This window comes from Patiria miniata, unplaced genomic scaffold (assembly GCF_015706575.1).
Source record: "Patiria miniata isolate m_02_andy unplaced genomic scaffold, ASM1570657v1 HiC_scaffold_22, whole genome shotgun sequence".
NCBI lineage: Eukaryota > Metazoa > Echinodermata > Asteroidea > Valvatida > Asterinidae > Patiria > Patiria miniata.
The window spans coordinates 1,598,748-1,616,665 of NW_024037061.1; the positions used below are offsets into that span (position 1 = coordinate 1,598,748).

Here is a 17,918-nt window from a genome sequence, read left to right on the forward strand (position 1 = left end):
GGTCTATTCCCTGGCTCTGTGTATAGATGGCTCTATCCCTGGCTCCGTGTATGGGTCACTGTCTGGCTCAGCGTCTGTCTCTGTATCGGTCGTTTGCTGCGCCTGCCATGCGTGCTGACATTATTTAATCAGCACTGATTGGATTGGCATGATTGGTTTTTAAAGGGCTACTTTGGATGGCTATAACAGTCTCTATTCCTGAAACCATGTAGCAAGGAAATGATGCATGGTGCTGTACAAAATCTTATGTGAATCACATACATTATGTTCATAAAGGAAATACACTGCATTCGTATTTCTTCATATGGGTACATGTACATACATCTTTTTCCATGTACACTTGTAAATTGTTCAGATATTGATGAGTACAGGTCTAATTGTCCAGAAAATGGTCTCTGATGTTTAAACCATCGCATCAGATTGGTTTTCTGTGATATTTTCCTTTTTAAGAATACTGTAAACTGACCTCTTCTTTAAATTACTTAATTTAACCCTAACCTTCCCAAATCCATCAAAATCCACCTTCCTGTATAGTATACAGTGTGAGTAAAAAAATCTAGTCTTGCTTCTTCAGGCTCAAGGGTCCTAGGTGCTTCTTGCCTTGTCTCGGCATTACATGTATCTACTAGAGATTTGTTTGGGGGGGGGGGGGGGGAAAACCACATGGTAGTGTGAATAGACTCAAGTAGACTTTCAGAATAACACTTATCTTTTACATTATGGGTAGAAAGTTGGAGGGCGTTTTCAAATTTTCTCTGGATTTCTGTTGCTCCTGCACTTCACGTTCAATAGGGTCACACAGCCGACAAGTGGTTGTCATTGTGGAGTTCTAGACAGCTGACACACTTGACCCCGGTTGACCTCCAGTGACTGTTGCTATAGTGATAGCCTCAGGAGCAACTTGTGAGCTTTGTTGCACTCAAGATGGACTAATGGCTCAACTTTCTGCTAGGAAACTTTGTCAAAACTTTTTCACTGTGCTAGTGGTATGCATTTACAGGTAGTTTAGTATGGAAATGGGTCCTCTATTGAAACACAGGTACCCATAAAAGAAACCCAGCCCCAAAATTTGTACCAGAAGTTTTGGTTTTCTTATACCGTACATGTACATTATGTGTACATGTACATGTATGTAGGTAGCCTGGTTTTCATTTGGAAAATTCCGCACCAGTGGTATTGAATACCTTTCATTGTCCTTGTCTGAGAAGTTACTAAGTAATTTGTTTAATTGCAAGTACCCGATCTCATAATCTGGAACCGGTTCCTGACATCAGTGGACGGGTACTCGGGTACCAGTTCCCGATGCACACCGCTACATAAAGTACATGTGCACTGTAACATCTCCATCAATCCATCCCTCCATTTTCATTGGTGGATTTTGGGGGACTTGGTCCTGCAGGCCTGGGGCCAATTTCACGGCGCTACTAAGCACAAAAATTTGCTTAGCACCAAAAACGTCTGGCTTATAAAAGCAGGTTACCAGCCAAAACTCCATGTGATGTACATGTATATTGCTCGTGATTAGTATTAAGCTGTAGTTTGCTTAGCATGAAAATCACTTGGAGTTTTGGCTGGTAACCTGCTTTTATAAGCCAGACTTTTTTTGTGCTAAGCAAAGTTTTGTACTTAGCAGCGCCGTGAAATTGGGCCCGGGTTTGACTAAATATTGGCGGAGTACGATGGACTTGGGCCTGGAGGCCTAAAGCAAAGCATGCATTGCAAGCAGTGTGATTGATGGATTTTGGCGGACTTGGTCTGGAAGTACTTACTTTGTACATAGTAAAAGACAGTAGGGAGTTACAGGGTTAATACCGTATGCACAATATAAAGGGAAGGGCTCTTTGACTCTGCTACTAATAACAGTAACAAGCACATGCATACATAATGATGCATTGTTTAATCCAGTGTAAACTATCAGTACCTGTACAGAGGAAGGAAGGAAGGAAAGAAGGCCTTCAATTGATACTAACGGAAGATGATCAGTTCAACATTGTAATGACATTGAGTTGCTTGTGTGAGGCTATTCCCCAGATCCTGTGTGCCAGGATTTTTGTGTGAGAATATAGATGTCTTCATATGTACATGTATGTACATGTACATGTAGTTCCCCAAACGTGTACTTGTAAGACGTGTCCAACCCCAAGACAACTTGAAATAGTTTATTGTCCGCGTGATTTAATTATAAGTTTAACTATCCTGCTTATTGATTTGTTTTTGGCAGATTCGGACAACTTGTCTCTGTAACCCTAGCCCTAACAAGTAACATTCACAGATGCTTCAAAAATCCACTAGAAGCTTTTTGGGGGATTAACAGTACTACATGTACATGTGTACTACCCTAATTACCAGCTGTAATTTCACGGCGCTGCTAAGCACAAAAAATTGCTTAGCAAAAAAAACACTGGCTTATAAAAGCAGGTTACCAGCCAAAACTCCACGTAATGTATACTGCTCGTGATTAGCATTCAGCTGTTGTTTGCTTAGCATGAAAATCACATGGAGTTTTGTCTGGTAACCTGCTTTTATAAGCCAGTCTTTTTTTGTGCTAAGCAAATTTTTGTGCTTAGCAGCGCCGTGAAATTGGCCCCATTTCATGTACATCATACATGGGGATTGATGCACCTTGAAAGTTTACCATGCTTACAATTTGTACATTATTTTTTAGAAAATATGTACACGCATGCAGTTGAGTTCATGCACAGTTTTATGGAAGATCTTGCCAACATGTACTTTTCCTATCAGACAAACCCTGCACAGAGTATGCACATGTACATGTACATGTGTTATATGCCCCATTTCCAGACACTGAACTTCCTATTGTAAAGGTCAACCTATTGTTAGAGCACAGGAACATATACATGTAGTTGCCATAAAGGCCGATTGTTGAATAGAGAATTTTACCATTTTTGGTAAGCATTGGGAAAAACCACTGAGTTTGCGTCACTTTTGCGTCATTGTCACGAACAGTACATGTCCACATGTACATGTACTATTCAATGTACCATACCAACATGTGCTATACAATGTACATGATGTACATGTGTATGATGTACATGCCTCTGTACACATGTGTACATGTACGGTACATGTGCACATGTAGTTGCACATGTACTGTACATTACATACATGTACATGTCCAGTACATGTACATGTCCTACATGTGCACACATATGAATTGTACATAGCATGTACATGTAATTGTACACTTATTCTTAATGCATGAGTTGACAGATCTACCAGCTGGTTTACCACATGCAGAGCTGAACTTGGAGGTCACCTGATTTACACTACATCAGGGTTGAAAATCACACGCAAAAATGCAATCTAAAATGAAAGCGCATACTTGTACATGTATGTATTTGGAGAGTATGCATGCACTTCAATAGCTTTTCAAGATCAAAAATCTTTCTAATCCGGTAAATGTTTATTGTGTTATGGCCAACTGAATACATATATTTGGGATGTAATTTTTAAAAGCTGTGAAAAAGAGGGGGCTGTGAGGGTTCCTTTTTTTTGGGGGGGGGTACCCTGTACCATGTGTTTGTGAGATTTCCCATTAAGCAGGCTCTCAGTGAAAATAGTGTACGGTATGTAAACATATGTGTATACATGTACAGTAATGACTCAGATACTTTGTGTACCATGTAGACGCGAAAGGAAAAGTACAAAGCAATGGCCGTTGTGCAACTCAGGGCTTATTTAAAATGCGGCCAGCAATGTTTACCATGTACATGTAATGATAAACATGTACATGAACATGTACATTGTACATACATGTACATGTACCTTACAGCCTACAGGACATCTACAGTGTAATGTACAGGACAACCATTAGTACAGCCCTTTTTCTATTTACTGTACGCACACTGGCTGAATGCACATGATCAATAACTGTGACCTACATGTATGTTAATGCACACCGTATAAATATGCACGCCTACATGTACTATTATGTACACGTATGTCTGCTGTGATGCACTTGTGTAGTGAATTTAAATGCATGTTAATTTGTATGCATGCACATGTACACATCAGATGGTAAAGAAAATAAAAGAAAGATCAGTTTCATAATTTATTTTGAGAGAGCAGTAATATTACTAATAAACACAGTGTCATACTCATAGTTGTACATGTAGGCAAGGTTTAATTTGTGCTAAATACCGGTACCTGGAATAACAGGTGAATGGGAAGAATACTGAAGAAAAAAAAACAATAATTAAAGAAAAAACACATGCCTCTCAGAAGAATAAGGGTATTTCATTATACATGCACATATATGTACATCTCCATTTGTACACGTGTACGAACAAAATTAGAAGCCAATTTTGCAGTGGTGCCCCTTGCGCATGCAGCACGCATTCTGAAAGACAAGGCATGCGGGCATTTTGGTAACCATTGGTCGAAGGAGCCCAGAGTGTGTGCATATTACATGAACGTGACTTGCTCGAGCCTGGTGCCACCTCAGAAAATGACTGTTGCCGGGGGGGCGTATCATAAGTCCGACACCTCATAGGTCCGACACCTCATAAGTCCCAAATTTCAGACCGATGAGGCGTCGGACTTATGAGGCATAAAATGTATTTATTCCGCCTCATAGGTCCGACGCCTCATAAGTCAGACGGCTCATAAGTCCGACGTTGGAAAAACAAGGCGTTAAATTTTTCGGACTTACGAGGGGTCGGAGCTACATGTATGAGGCGTCGGACCTATGAGGCGTCGGACCTATGAGGCGTCGGACTTATGAGGCGTCGGACCTATGAGGCGTCGGACTTATGGGCCTTTATTTTGTTAGGGGATGCGATTTTGTCAGACTTATGAGGCATCAGACCTACGGTATGAGGCGTCGGACTTATGAGCGCACCCCGTTGCCGGATTAGTCTAAATGTATGTTTGAATAAAGGTCTGCTGTGCGTAAAGTTTGAATTTTCATGTACCAGTACTAGCCTTGCATGCAAAACTGGAAATTAGCCAATTTTTGGGGGTTAAACACAAAAACGATTTCCGTGCACTCAATTGGTAACTTCTTCTTTTTTGCAGACTTACTCCAGTGCACAATGACAGAGCACATCAACATTCCCGAGCTGGCAGATCTCATTATAGAACGTGCCACACACGCCAACTGGGTCGTGGTCTACAAAGCACTCAGCACTTGCCATCAACTCATGATTTACGGCCACGAAGTAAGTCCACAAATGTTGTCGAAATGACTGATATTCAGACTGGATTTGTATTCCCCCCCCCCTCTAACGCAGACAGTCTTTGGCAAGTGTGTCGAGCTGTTGGGAGGGGGGTAGAGGGAGCTTTGGACAAGATGACTCAAATCGAGTCTGGGGAACTTTGGCAACAGGAACCATGATGGCGCTATCAACAGAAGGAATCAAATCTACATGTAGTCTTGGGAATATTGGCACCCCTACCCAAGGTGGCACTATCAACAAGATGGATCAACTACAGTCTGTGGAACTTTGGCACCAGCTCCCCAGAAAGAATGCTGGAAATGGTGCTGGATAGCGCTGCCAACATTCCTAAGACTGGATTTGATTCATCTTGTTAATAGCAACCTCTGTCTATCAGGGACCAGCGACACTAGGGAAATAGAAATCCAAGTAGCGTGCAGCATATGTCCTTTACTTTTTCTCGCAGTCACATAACAAATGGACTCCCATCCAAAATGATGCAAAACAAATGTATCAAGTTACAGTTTATTCATTGCTGTGAACTCTCCAACTCTTCAGTGTCTTTCAAAGTCATATCGGGTATGACACTTGATTAGACGTGAATCCTCAGGAGGCATGTCATTCAATTTCACTGGAATTGTCCAGATTGAAGTCGTATAAATATTTAAAAAAAAAAAAACCAAATACTGAATATTATTTTTTTTTTTTAATAATGATAATTAGATACATGTTCGTGTAAATATTGAGATTCTTAATTATCTGTGTACGTGTTTGTTTACTCGGCAGAAATTTATACAGTATTTGGCAACAAGGACAGTAGTTTTCAACCTGGAAGAGTTTATGGACAAAACAAATGTTCAAGGTGAGTCCTCAATTTACAAAGGGGATGAATAAATTAGTTATTTAAGAGTAATTATACAATATTTTTTAACAACTCTGGGCACACTTAAGATGAAACGGAGCAAAATATAGACTTTGGGGAATTGTAAGGTCAGAGAATCAGTCTAGCAGGCTTGTACCCCTTCACAGGTGTGTAATCAATTGCAAAGAAAATGCAGAATAACTAAATATGGAAAACTAGGAGCATATTTTGAAAAAAGCCAGTTTCCCCCGACGCTGGTCAGCCGACCAATGTTGGAAAAATACAAGTTTTCTTGAAAATGTCAGCACACCAGGAGCCACGATTTTACAGGATGCTTTAGACTGTCATTCCCTAACAATCCAGTGAGATATTTTGTGATAATTTGATCATTTCTTTTTTTGATGTTTGCAAATGTTGTATCTTCCCTTTAAGCACTTTCATATTATTAAATCTAAAAATTGAATTTGTAAATTTATACTTAACAGCTGTAGCAGGTATGTTAACTTCGTCAAAGCATACCAAAATTGTTATCCAAAAATGTGTGAAAATGATACAGCAGTCAGTCATGGTACGTGTAGCACATGTCAGGGGTGCAGTGATCATGTGTACATTGCACAAACGTACTTTATACAAGTACAATGTACATGTACGAGAACGATAGTAAACCTTCAAACCTACAATGTGTATGCCACAGGTGTTTTAACAAAGGAAGAATAACCTTCATTGAAAAAAATTCTAGACTGTTTGTTATGGATAACAAAGAAAACATCCGGAGCACTCGATCAAGGTACAATGTGTTAATCTTGCAAATGGATGAAATGGCCACTTGCCATAGGCCATGTTTAAAATTTGCAGACTACGTATGAAGATAGATTTCAATTTGAACGTTTATGGATGTATGTTCATACATCTACATGTACCGGGTGTTCATATCGCCTACTCGTAGACCGGTACAAGTTCACACATAATAAATTTAATTTCATCTCTACCGTATGTCAATGTGAAAGGATATTTGCCACTGTTAAATATGCAGGCACCAGTACATGTCTATAGTGTGCGTGGTACAGACCTACGCAGTTATTTCGCTTTCGTTTTCCACAAAAAAAAGCTGGAATTTTAAAAAAAATGTATTTCTGGTAAGGCCAAGAAAAAGTCTCTGGTTTCTGGTCTGTGCGTGCGTCGCCGTAGCCATGCGCGTCGGCAAAATTAAAAAGGTTTTTTTTTTTAATGTAAGATGATATCTCAAAACCGCCAAACTCACTGGTTTGACTGGAATCCTGCTGCCTTTATAACCAAACTGAACAATCTTATCACCAATCTGCTCTACTAAAAAAGCACCAAAATACCTTTGAAAATGGCAAAATGAAAATTGAAAATAAGGTTAAGTGTGAAGTTTCAAGGATTACATTAAAAAATATCCATTGCATGGGCACGTTATATACAAAGTTCTTACGACAACTGCTCTTTAAAATCAAATCCCCACAAAGGTCAGATGTACCATTAACCAATTAAGAACCGAACATCCATAACTTAACGAGCCCAGCACTTAATGGATGATGTGGCGTCCGTGTATGGAGCGCTTGTGCTCGCATAGGTTACTGTAGAAACTGTCAATATTGGTGCAGACTGAGGGATTATCTATAAAAAGCTGGATTGTCTATTGGGCAATTACAAGCTCTCGGTGGAGATCCATGTACATTGATGGGGCGATATAGTTAATACTCAAGCATAGTCAGCCTATTTGTACAATTGTTTAATGGTTGCGATGTTTTGTCGAGATGGGCAATGGTTCCTGTGGCATAACTGAGAGTGTTTATTTCCCAATGGTGTATTGTAGAAACCCACAAGCCGTTTCAGAACAGACCAATAGAATTTAACAAATTGCATACCGGTACATTTAAAATTGTATAGGCCCTACTACATGTATTTGTTTGAAAAAAAAAACCAAAAAGCAAAGTTACTGCATGTAATAAAGCAAGAATAAATTAGCCAATGTTTGGAGGGAATGGCAGGATTTTTCCTTCTTTTTATTAACCCTCCTATGCAAACATACACTCTGTACTAACTTGTATTTTCAGTCAAAATCAGTCAAGTGACTGTTTTCAACAGTTACGAGCTCCCAGCCAACATAAAGCAGGATTACTGGCTGTAATTTGATACTGCTATGCTTTGACTGTTAATGATTGATAAGCCAGCTATGCCCACCATTTGCCTGCTTTTTTTCTGCTGACTGAATTTGGCTAGTCACAGTTTTTGCTTGAAATACGATCTGAGTGTTGGTGACCAGCCTGTGTAAAAGGCATGGCAGGGGAAGAGGATTAATATTTTGACTGTCTGTGCCTGTTCAGATAGCAGTAGGGTTAAGAAATGTGTAAATCGTTTATGATGGCATTATATAGAAAAAGTAAACATTAGTTAAACATGCATTTTTTTTAAGGAGAAAATCAAAAAAAGAAAATAAAAACTCACGCCAAACCCAATCCAATACCATTCAAAATTCCAGTTAATCAATTTGAAAGGAAAAATGACAGTACTTGCAATAATGTTAATTTTTATACTGGCATACCTGTCGTCCTTTCAGATACCCTTAGAACGGAAGTGAGAAATTCCTCGGACAAATTTTTGTGATGCCAGCTTAGAAATGTTCCGAATTCTTGTCCCGTCAAGCTTTATTTGCCCGGCACATCAGGTGTTGCGCAGGCATGCTAGGCAGTCATTTTAATCGTCAAACCGCGATCCTACTGTGCCAAGTACAAGTACATGCACGTCCCCCTGCGTATCCCCGCTTTTATTGCCCTATCATATTTCACCAGTGAAATATTGCCCTGTCCATTATCTCACCCTCAATATATTGCTCCTATTTTCCCTTCGGGTGGTGACCTACATGTACTGGTACCGTACATGTCTGTCAGCATGCGTTCACTTTAAATCCTTCAATAATTAAACTGAGTTGAACTGAATTTATAATTTGGTTTATTGAGATATAATTACGTGTACATTGTATCATCATGTGCGAAAAAAATCATTGTTAGTGGCCCAGGCATGCCAAAAACACTTCTGGAGATAATCAGGTTCAAATGTTTTCTGCTCCCATTTCTAAAGTAAATATCACATAAGGCTGAAATTTTGACTCATGAAATTTGTTTATTATTGAAATAATATGGTGCATTTTTATTTAAAAGTATTACTTAATTTTGAAGTGATATACATTTTCATGCTAACAACCTTTTTAACATCGGGAATTTCACCTGCCTTAAAGGGAAGATACAACATTTGCAAACATCAAAAAACGAAATGATCAATTATCACGAAATACCTTACTGAATTGTTAGGGAATGACAATCTAAAGCATCCTGTAAAATCGTGGCTCCTGGTGTGCGACATTTTCAAGAAAATCTGTATTTTTCCAATGCTGGTCGGCCGACCAGCGTTGGAGAAAACTGGCTATTTTTCAAAAAGTGCTCCTAGTTTTCTTATTTACAATTTAGTTAATCTGCATTTTCTTTGCAATTGATTAAAGGGGTACAAGCCTGCTAGACTGATTCTTTGACCTAACGATTCCCAAAAGTCTATAAATTGCTCTGTTTCATCTTAAGTGGGGTCAGGGAACCAGACTTCAAAAAATCTTTTTCATTTTGCCAACGCGCATGGCTACGGCGACACGTGCATACCAGAAACCGGAGACTTTTTTTTTTTTTGGCCTAATGATTAAAATGGAAAAAGACCTAACATCGAAACACATACATTTACTGACGTGTACATGTGTATGTACAATGTACACTGTAATATTACACGCAGCACATGATACACATTAAAAATCACCAAAAGCACATGTACATGTAGATTACAAATCCAATACTTGTTATTGCAGTAACTGATATGGGAAGCTGGTTGTTCTTCCAGGATGTTCTATTGAGATCAAGGTTGAAAGGAGACAAGGGGGACAAGGTTGTGACCTTGCTTGAAGTCTCAACCTGCCCAGGTCACGACCTCCCTCATGACCTGTGTTCACATTTCATTTACTCTGAAACAATGAACCAAGCCCGTGCCCATATTCTGTTACATATCCCGAAGATATATTTCCTTGTAATCCTATATCTATGTCCCAGCTTCAGTTGAAATGTAATTACAATTCTCTCCCCGTGTCTCACCCTCTCCGCCACAGGTTACGACATGTCGACGTACATTAGACGCTACTCAAAGTATCTGAACCAGAAGGCGCTGTCCTACAGAACCGTGGCGTTTGATTTCTGCAGGGTCAAAAGAGGGTTTGTACATAAACGAGCGAAGTCATAAACAAACTCTTAAGTAGGTCCTTCAGTTGCGTGAAGAGCCTGCTTCATGCTGTATTAGTTTCTTAGACTGGTACCCTATTGGCAGTGTCATTCACTTTGTGTTTGGTGAAGGGAAGGTACACATATCGCAAAATTTAAATTTGGTTTTTGTTCATGTTACTTCAGATTTTCAGATATTGCATCCTTCAGAAGAAAATTTTTTTTTTCTGTTTTCACTATTTAGTGTCTTTGGCAATTTTTGGGTTATTTTTTTAATTATTTTTTTGAAACTTCTCAAGTGACAGTTCGTTTTTGAAGAACAAATCCAACCCTTTTTTTTTTTTTAAATAGACTGGCAAATTCCAAACATGACAAAATCGCACAGCTCTGCTCTATAAATTGAAACAAGAAAACTTAACTAAATTCTCAAATTAACCCTTACTCTCTGAGGGTAGTTTACTGCATGTCAGTTGGTTATGCCAATGCCCTCCAGCTGCAGTTTATTGGAGGATACTTTGATGTAGCAGTGAAGGCTCCAATTGGCAGGAGTTGGAGGCCCTGGAGGGTGCCTGATACTGACCAGCTGGGGGCACTTGATTGTTATCAGAGGACTCTCATTGTTCTCTGTGGCATGTATTGGAGTGCCTGTCCAGTTACCCTTGAAATGACATGGCAGATATTGGAGGGCCATGCAAAAAACATAGGAGATTTTCTTGAGGCACATATTGGCATGCGTTGGAGGGTCTAGTAGGGTAAGGGTTAATGGGGCACTACAGCCTGAAATCCCTGAAAATTTCAAGTTTTGGATCGTTTGTACCTAAACTACCATATTTGAAAGGTCCGCTTGGAAGGAAACAAACCTAATGTCTTACCGTTCCTGAGAAAAGATGCAAAAACCTGGATGTTTAGATCGGAAGCGACAGACATTTTGTGGACTCACATGGACTCACTGGTGGATGCTAATGGACTAAGGACACCAACATTTTTTTGCTTGACAAAAGTGATGGATTTTAGCGGATTCAGGATACTTTCTGTTTCTGGTAAAAATACCCAAGTGGTTAAGGTTAACTGTGCTTGTATAATTGCCTTTCCGTATTTCCTCTTGCTTGACATTAACATGGATATTTTTTTTTCCTATTGTCAAACAGAAAGGAGGAAGGAAAATTACGGACAATGCCGGCAGAAAAGGTTGGTCTTGCAAAAAAAATTTCAAAACATTTTAAATTGTAATAATGTGTCAGTATTAGGTTCTCTAAATTTTGAAGATTACCAGTCAACATGTTAATTTTCTAATAGTATACATGGTATACAGACAGTAAAATTTATTACAAGTATGTAGTATCGCAATTGTAATACAAAGTTACGAAATACTGTACAGTCTCACAAATGTAGAAATTAACGCTCCCTCTCTGGCTCGCAATTTCAGCAAGGCCAGCCTAGCAGTCAAAATAAATCAAGTGACTGTTCTTAACAGTTGAGTGCTCCCTGCCTTCATAAAGCAGGATTGACTGGCTGTGAGTGTTATGAAACCAGATATGGCTATGCTTTGACTGTAGGAGATTGATAAGCCAGCTGTGCCTACCAGTCACCTGTTTTGTCGGTTGATGGAATTTGACTAGTCACTGTGCTTGCTTGAAATATGATCTGACTGTTGGCGACTAGCCGGTGTAAAAGGCATGGCAGGGGAACAGGATTGAATTTTTGACTGTCTGTGACTGATCAAACAAAAGGAAGGTTTTAATGACAACATAATGACATTTGATGTGATGAAAAATGTATTTCAAAACTTTACATGTAAGTTGGTGAATTATTATGAACCTTACGCTAAAAAATTAATACAAGTTGGAATAATATGTAAAACTTCTTTTTTTTCTTACTTTCTTATCTTAGCTGCTTAAAACCTTACCAACCCTACAGGCACAGATGGATGCTCTTTTAGAATTTGAGGTAATTTATATTTATTTTTAAATTCACCATCAAATGATATACAATTTGTTGTCTAACAAACTTCATCCTTCATACATGTCAGATACGTGTATAATCGTGTATTGTCTTTGGTGAAATTACATTTCAAACAAAATTTTGATTCCAGCTATAGTGCAATCCAGCAAATAACATTAGATGCCAGTTTTGACGTGGTGCCACACTCGCGTGCATGCCGCACGCATTCTTAAAGATAAGGCTCGCGCGTTTTGGTAACACTATTCGTTGAAGGAGCCCAGAGTGTTTGCGTACTGCCCGTGCGCGACTCGCACGAGCCCGGTGCCACCGCAGCGCCACCTCAGAAAATAGCTGTTGCCGAATTAGCCTATAATTAAGAATAAGAGAACGCAAGGTATTAAAGATGTACATTCCTTTTTTGACATCCCCCAAAACAGATTCAGTTTTTTGAATTGTTAGATTTCAAGCAACACAAACTTTAGGGAATCATTAGTTTTTGGAATTAGGGTACACTGGTTAGGGTGGACTGATTCCTGATCAGAATCAATCATTTGTAAGAACCAGGACAAGTGGACTCGTAGGGCGGATCTGTTTGTTCATTCACAAAAGCAACCCAAATGATAGATTCTTTGTCCACCAAGTTTTACTTTACAAAACTGAGCAGTTTCTAAAGACATTTCCATTTCATCATGATTTCCGGTATCTTTTTTGTTTCCTGTACAGATATCACAGAATGACTTGACGAACGGTATAATCAACGGCAGTTTTGTGTTACTCTTCAAAGATGTCATCAGGCTCTTCGCCTGCTATAACGACGGAATTATCAATCTTCTCGGTAAGAAATGCAATACTAAAGAAGACTTTGTAATAATATTGTCCACTTAGCATTTGTGCTTGTGTCCCAGAAGGCAGCCTAGTGTCATTTTTGTACCTATCTCACGGACGGACCGACTGACTGTCTGACTGTCGATTAAGAGCCGGGCAGTGCTATTGTATAGGATTCCCCAGTATGCCAACGAATGGGTTTGATCCAGTCCATTACGTAGACCAGATGCGTGAAAAGATTTCCAGTGAATAGCCAATCTGAATCAATCGTATAGAATTCTGTGTGTTCTTGGACCAGCTTGTAAGTACGCTTGCCTAGTGGAAGCGGAAGTAACATAAAAATTCAGAATTGCTGTTGCTGTTTTACTTTGAACTCTTTTTGGCAAAAGTTAAAGGTAATATACGACATTTGCAAACATCCAAAAACAAAACTACCAAATTATTATGAAACGCCTTACTTGACTGTAAGAGAATAATAGTCTCAAGCATCCTGTGAAATCATGGCACCCTGGTGTGCTTTCTTTTTCAAGGAAAGTGGAAATTTTGTTTCAATTTCCAACGATGGTCAGCCGACCATCGTTGGAAAAAAACAGATTTGTTTTTTTGTTTGTTCAGTACTTCCTCCAAATTGATCAAGTTAGTCCACGTTTTGTTAACAATCGGTTACATGTAAATTGGTGCAAGCCAGCTAGTCTGGTTCCTTGACCTATCAACTCCCCGATGTCTGTACATTGCTCCGTTTTGTCTGAAGTAGGGTCAGGGAACCAGACTACAAGAGCAGCATTTTTTTTCTCGGTTTGTCCAGCATCTATAAACACAAGACTTTAAACAGGTCAGCGTAACAATATTTTCTGTACAATACTAACCCCCAAATTCATCAACTTCTGAAAATTACAGCAAAAGCAAATGTTGTATCTTACCTTTATTAACTCAGAATTTACTTGTGAATATTAAAAATTCACTATTGTTTCAAAAACAAACTTGTAAGATGACATGCTTCTTTGTAAACAGAGAGACATTTGGATATTTGTTTTTCTATCACCCCAAAATAGTGGTTCATAATTTTACATATTCATTAAACTTTATATCTTTTTGCAGAAAAATATTTTGACATGAATAAAAAGGACTGCAAGAACGCACTCGACATCTACAAGAAATTCCTGAGTCGAATGGATAGAGTCGCCGAGTTCCTCAAAGTTGCCGAGGTAATTAAACTTTTGTCTAAAATTTCAGCATGTTGCAAGAATATGCAGGTGGTTGATTTGTAAAAAAATAATTGAACAGTCAGCAAGTTTGATATCAGTAAATTCAGGAGGTTTCCAAGAAATAGGTTTAACGATATGTGGGAATAGTATTACAAATCTGGTATAATCATATTACAGTGTTATTATTATACCATTTGAGTATTGTAATACATGTATCATGCTTCATGTATAATTATAGTACAGGGTGAGTAAAAAAAAACGCATCCCAAATGTCGGGACCATTGTTTTAGTGATGGTCTTCATGTAGCACTTTCAAAATCCAGGATATGAAAGCCCAATTCGTAAGCTTTTTTTTAGTGCATGAATCATTCAAATCACTCATGTACTTTTCAAGTAAGGGAGTTTTAAACACAACCACCGTTGAAAGTTCTGTCCACGGATCACAAAAAAGGTGTGTGTTCTTTCAGCAAAACGAAAACAATTCACACACATCCCTATGTGATTTGTTTTCGTTTTGCTGAAAGAACACTGAACTCTGCTGAAAGAACACTGAACTCCCTAACTTGAAAGTACATGAGTGATTTGAATGATTCTTGTACTGAAAGAAAGCTTATGAATTGGGCTTTCATATCCTAGATTTTGAAAGTGCTACATGCAGAACTTCACTAAAACAATGGTCCCGACATTTGGGTTTTGTTTTTTTACTCACCCTGTATTGGAATAATATTAATCATACAATTAACAATTGTTGACTGCTAGGATGTGGGATATAGCGTTTTAAAACCTGAGGAATGCATAGCACCCGAGGGGGTTAAAATGGCATATCCAACATCACAGCATTCAACAATTGTTTTGTTACCGATATATCGTGCCAATAACTCAAAAAGATAAATGGTTGTAACTTACTGTGTGAGAAATAAATTGAATCACTGCGATGTAACCTTTGATAACTGAAGGTTTTGATGTCCAGCCGGACACGAGACTGAGCGTTTGACATTGTCGTTCTCATTGCAAAGCTAGCGCGCCGGCATGTTCCAGATGCGCACGCAAAGCGCGCAATGAACGCAGTGCGATATCACCTTCAGTGTGTGACATGCGTTTTTATTGTTCAGAAACGTGGCCGTCTTAGACCAATAAAATTACAGTATCCAAGCACACAATATAACAATAATTATTATAATACTATCACAATAGTAGAATAATACTATTATATAGTAGGATAATACTATTCCAAACTATCAGAACACAAATTTCGGAATTTTGTATCGGTTAACTTTATGCATACTCGGTTTATTCCTCTGTTTTTCTTTCTTCTTCGCAGCAAGTTGGCGTCGACAAGGGGGAAATTCCAGACTTGGCTCAGGTAGGGTCGACATGCCTTTCAAAATTTTCTATTTTTTTTACAACAAAATATACTCTCGGTTTGTTGAAGACGAGAAAGATATTTTTTCTGTGTGCGTAACAGTGGGTAAGTAATCTTAGTACAACAATGCACTGTTGTGAAAAGTTATTGTTAAAAATCCAACTACAATTTTTGTTTTGAATTAAAAAAATGTTTTGGTCGTAAACTATCCTTAGGCATACGGCTATTCTTGTTCTTACTCAAAAGTCTGCTGGAGATGGGCAATTAATCAATCAATTTCATGTTTTTGTATTTTGTGCACCAAATCATACACTGTCATTGATTTTCCCTTCAATGTGGTTTTACAATTAATTCATCAAATAACCTTCAGGTTTTGTTTAGTCTCAGTTCTGGTTTCATTCTGTCAAAATTTGTTATGTTTTCCGGCTGTATATTGTTCTGTTTGCTCGAAAAATCGGTTTCAATTCGTTCATTGTTGTAGGTTTGAATATTTCCCCTGTGTTTTCCAGTGCAGTTGTATTAGTTTTTGCTGAATAGTTTTTCGTTTAGTCTGCCACATTTCAGCCATCTTTGCTGTGTTCTGTAATTCAACTCAAAAGCATTATCTCTTAGCTATTGAGATCATTGGGTGCAGTTTCACAGGCCTTTTTTTTCAAACTACGACTTCAGCTTTGGCACATATGAAATTACCAACCTTAGCTAATAAAAGTAATCAGACACAGACTTAGTTTGCAGCTGCATCCTTTATCAGGATCAAAGCTTCAAGAATGGCCGATATGTGTATAGACAAAGCCAAGAACCCCGAGCCTAAGCTGTAGCCCACTTTGAAAAATGGGCCATACATTTTGAGCTACAGCTGAAGCCCCGCTTTGAAAAAGGACCAGAGATAGCCAAGATCTTGAGCACAGCTAAAGGCCAACTTTGAAAAAAGGCCACAGACATGACAGATAGCCAAGATCTTGAGCCACAACTGAAACCCAACTTTGAAAAAAAAAGGACCATAGATAGCCACGATCTTGAGCCACAGCTGAAGGCCAACTTTGAAAAAAGGCCACAGACATGACAGATAGCCAAGATCTTGTGTTGCAGCTGAAACCCAACTTTGAAAAAAGGACAATGGAAAGTCAAAATCTTGAACCACAGCTGAAACCCACCTTTGAAAAAATGGCTATACAGTAGATACATGTAGCCAAGATGTTGAGCCACATCTGAAGCCCAACTTTGAAAAAAGGGCCATATAAGGTACCTGCGGCCAAGATCTTGAGCTGCTGCTGAAGCCCAACTTTGAAAAACAAGAGACCATAGATACCGGGTAGCCAATATCTTGAGCCACAGCTGAAGTCCAACTTTGAAAAAGGCCAAAATTGTATGAAACCAAAATGGCTGGCGTGTGGGAGTGTTGTATTTTGAATAAAACTTGCATGAGGTCATTGTTTGCTAAAGTTCCCCCCTTCCCATTGCCTGTTGTTGCAGTTCCGTGATGTCCCAGCTGAATATAAAAGTGTGAGTCCCTGTCTAATTTGATTTTTTGTTTAATTTGCCGAACCTACGCTCAGTAATTTGTGCTGTAACAATCATCTGTATGATGAGCACGTACAGTGTGGTGCAGTGTATCGCTGATTCTGGGAACAATGGTCGAGCTCCCTACCAAGTTTGAAGTTTCACTTCTCGGTCCAGTTTCTGTTTCGAATAGTTTTGAAATGATTGTACTTGCAAAAATGTTCCATCAATTCAAAAATGCTGAGATATCAACTGAACGAAAAGTCAGTGCTGACTAATTAAAAATGTACTTAAGTTTAATTCTACTGGGTTTGAAAGCATAATTGGCGTCGTTATTTGAGTGGTATGAACGGAAAGTGTGCATCATGTTGATGGTTGTTACTGTACGACTGAATGCTGTGCTATCTCCCCATGCATGGTCCATCTGGAAACATTAATGAGGAGTCACTTTGTGTATGCAGTGTTAAAAAACTACAGTGGAACGTCGCTATACCGAACACTGTTATACAAACATTCGGCTATACCGAACATCATGCTTGGCTCCCAATTTTTGTGAACAAAATGTACTGAACATTGTTGTTGAAAAATGTCAACAGAAGAGTGACAAGTGGCTATTATTTCCCCAAGGAATAGAAGGGGAAAGCCACCTATTGCTGCAGGTAGTAAGCTAAAAAAACTGTGTAAAATAATTCAGTAGTCAGCACGTGTTCAAAGTCGTCTTTCATTAACTACCAGGGCGTGCAGGGGGAAATTCTGAAGGGCGCTATTTAT

The 17,918-nt window shown here is 38.8% G+C and overlaps 1 protein-coding gene across 7 annotated transcripts in view; it reads left to right on the forward strand.

Annotated features, from left to right (window-relative positions):
• The window catches only part of LOC119730368 (phosphatidylinositol-binding clathrin assembly protein LAP-like), a 50,890-nt gene that overhangs the window by 4,246 nt on the left and 28,726 nt on the right, over positions 1 to 17,918 (forward strand). For 6 of the 7 annotated variants that reach the window (XM_038203229.1, XM_038203226.1, XM_038203227.1 and 3 more), the window contains exons 2-10: positions 5,038 to 5,180; positions 5,964 to 6,039; positions 10,205 to 10,307; positions 11,462 to 11,501; positions 12,204 to 12,260; positions 12,978 to 13,089; positions 14,178 to 14,284; positions 15,606 to 15,647; positions 17,121 to 17,150. In XM_038203229.1, coding sequence (XP_038059157.1) covers positions 5,038 to 5,180; positions 5,964 to 6,039; positions 10,205 to 10,307; positions 11,462 to 11,501; positions 12,204 to 12,260; positions 12,978 to 13,089; positions 14,178 to 14,284; positions 15,606 to 15,647; positions 17,121 to 17,150 — 710 coding nt within the window. The remainder of the gene's footprint in view (positions 1 to 5,037; positions 5,181 to 5,963; positions 6,040 to 10,204; positions 10,308 to 11,461; positions 11,502 to 12,203; positions 12,261 to 12,977; positions 13,090 to 14,177; positions 14,285 to 15,605; positions 15,648 to 17,120; positions 17,151 to 17,918) is intronic. The other variant, XM_038203230.1, reaches the window with a different exon arrangement.